The sequence below is a fragment of the Austrofundulus limnaeus genome, unplaced genomic scaffold (assembly GCF_001266775.1).
Source record: "Austrofundulus limnaeus strain Quisiro unplaced genomic scaffold, Austrofundulus_limnaeus-1.0 Scaffold566, whole genome shotgun sequence".
NCBI classification, from domain to species: Eukaryota; Metazoa; Chordata; class Actinopteri; order Cyprinodontiformes; family Rivulidae; genus Austrofundulus; species Austrofundulus limnaeus.
In genome coordinates, this window is record NW_013952968.1 from 278,820 (window position 1) to 281,760 (window position 2,941).

The 2,941-nt window shown below is 43.3% G+C and overlaps 1 protein-coding gene across 1 annotated transcript in view; it reads left to right on the forward strand.

Moving 5' to 3' along the window:
- Window positions 1-1,485: 1,485 nt before the first annotated feature.
- yipf3 (Yip1 domain family, member 3) overlaps window positions 1,486-2,941 on the forward strand; it is a gene marked incomplete in the record, with an annotated part of 12,053 nt that continues 10,597 nt past the window's right edge. The window contains 1 exon segment of the mRNA XM_014026543.1: window positions 1,486-1,709. Within this exon segment, the coding sequence (XP_013881997.1) occupies window positions 1,644-1,709 (66 nt within the window).

A 2,941-nucleotide genomic window follows, 5' to 3' on the forward strand; every position in this document is an offset into this window, starting at 1 on the left:
GTGTTAACACAGTGGGATGTTGGAGATTTAACCCTTCAGAGAAAAGAAGGGTCCTTTTCACAAAAGGAGTTGTTGTCTTTTAATCTTTGCACATTTAAATGTCAGATTTTGGCTCTGGTTAACATCTCAGTGTTCTTTTATCAGACAAACTGCTTAGAGTCTGGTCTCCATGGGACTATTTTGAGGAATAAATGTGATTTTTGTTTGCTTGTGGTGAGTTTTAAAAGTCGTTTTGAAAAAGCCAGTTGTCCTGTGTTGACAGGTAACTCTTTCGAGTATTCAAGTATCGCCTCTAGGTGATCCTAAACATTTGTCCAGGTGAGCTCTAAAATAATCTGAGGTGGGATTGGAGTGTAAAATAAAAGATGGGGACACACAACCTGTCCTCAGGGCCATAACCCTCCCAGTCTACTGGGTATTAGTTTGGGGATGTAACCACAAGACAAACTAGTGGTGAGCCGTCCAAACAGGGAAAAAATAAATAAAAGGGAAGATTTAGTATTTTAAATTCAGCACAGTTTGTTCAGGACACACAGATCCATATTTGGTTCTGTTGGGTACCTGCACATGAAGGAGTCAAAGGCAAAGAAACTGCAGACAGATTAGCTAAAAGGGCTGTGGAGGGGACAATAACTTTTATTATTCCTTTTTTAAGGTGGAATGAATATGCAAAAGGAAGGTATTTAAATAAAATACAAAAGTCCATCTATCATCTGTACCCTCTGCTTCCTTTCAGGGTCACTGGTGTCCATATCCATCAGTCCCAGTGTGAGGGGCGGGGTTACACCTGGACAGGTCTCAGTCCATCACAGACACACAACCTTTCACTCTGTCACTCCCACAGAGGGACAACTTAGAGTTATCAGTTGTCCTAACAGTCATGGTTTTGGTCTGTGGGAGGAAGCTGGAGTACTCAGAGAGAACAGGCAAACTCTACCCAGAAAGGTCCCTGGGATGGGATTTGAACCAACAACCTTCTTGCTGAGAGGTGCCAGCTCTACCAACTGAACCACTGAGCAACCCAATGCAGAAGTTAGTGTTAATTAAAACTGTTGGTGAGAAACAGGAGGAAAAATAATGGTGTTGGTCGTACCTCTCTAAATGACATTTTATGTTTAATTGGGAGCAAATAAATGATGTTAATGTGAGGGATGTGGAGGGAAAGAAGGTGTAGAACATGAAGGATGAACTGTGACGTATACATGGAGTTTATCTGAACCATAAAGGGACAAGTTCATTGTAATAACAGCAGGTCAGGAATGGAGTCTGAAAGGAATATTTGGAAGAGAAGGAAACATAAACATCATAAACATATTTATAAAGAAAGGAAAACAGTTCTTATCTACATGATAACATTTAAAAATATAATTTAAATGCTGTGACTTAATGTAACTACACTCATGGACAGCAGGTGGCGGTGTGCGTCTTCAGGCTGTTTCTGATCCTCTAAAATCTAAAGAAGAAGAAGAAGAAGAAGAAGAAGAACCTCCATCAGGATGATGTCACCAAAGGGGGCGGAGCCAGCTGCTGTGTAACAAACAGGAAAAACATCAAATCGACCGGTTCGGTTCGAGTCCAGTTAAAGTGGGTCAGAAACCCGGACAGCCGAACTCTGTGACCCGGATTTCTGCCACACCAGAACCATGTCTTCTGGATCCAGAACCACGAACACGGAAGCGTGGGGAGGCTTCGACGATAACCTCATCCAGGTGAGCTACATGCTAACTGCTAGATAACACACAACAACCTGACAGGTAAACACCAGAACACAGGTGACTTTATTCAGGTGAGCTACATGCTAACTGCTAGATAACACACAACAACCTGACAGGTAAACACCAGAACACAGGTAACTTTATTCAGGTGAGCTACATGCTAACAGCTAAATAACACACAACAACCTGACAGGTAAACACCAGAACACAGGTAACTTTATTCAGGTAAGATAACCTGCTGACAAGTCAGATAAATAAACTAACAATACAACCGTGTCCAGGTGAGCTAACACAGGAAGTGTACACTTAAAGAACATGTAGCATCAGAGTGTGATTGATTGATGGATGGATGGATGATGGATGGATTGATTGATTGATTGATTGATTGATTGATTGATTGATTGATTGATTGATTGATTGATTGATTGATGGAAGGCAGGATCTCTGCAGTCAGACCGTAGGGACTTGATGACTAACTAAGCAGATGTTACCTGTCAGGAGCAGCTCAGGTAAGGTTGGCTTTGCTATGGCTATGAAACAAACCTGATGAGGAAAAGACATGGAGGGATTGTAGGTTTGTTTAAGACTGGGGTCAGAACCTCAAACACATGAGTAGGAACAGAAACACTAGACCAGGTTATTCACCTGAACTCTGAGGACCACCGTTACTGTAGACCTACAGCTGAGGGGCCGAACATCCAGAAAATACACTTATTATGTAAAAACACTAAGTATTACAAACATCTGTTACCTTTGAACCAGTTTGTTTTTAATGGTGAGTACAGACGTTAACAGGTCCTGTGTTAACAAGTCTTTTATTATTTCTGTGTCAGCTGTTAAAACTATAAACAGATTGCTCTGATTGGTTCCTAATGAACGGTGAGACCTCCCAGCAGAAAACACTTTAGAGGAGGCTCCTCCCCCTCTGCTCATCCACACCTCTGTAGCTCCTCCCCCTCTGCTCATCAACAGGTCTCTGTAGCTCCTCCCCGCTGCTCATCAACAGGTCTCTGTAGCTCCTCCCCCTCTGCTCATCCACACCTCTGTAGCTCCTCCCCCTCTGCTCATCAACAGGTCTCTGTAGCTCCTCCCCGCTGCTCATCAACAGGTCTCTGTAGCTCCTCCCCCTCTGCTCATCAACAGGTCTCTGTAGCTCCTCCCCCTCTGCTCATCAACAGGTCTCTGTAGCTCCTCCCCCTCTGCTCATCAACAGGTCTCTGTAGCTC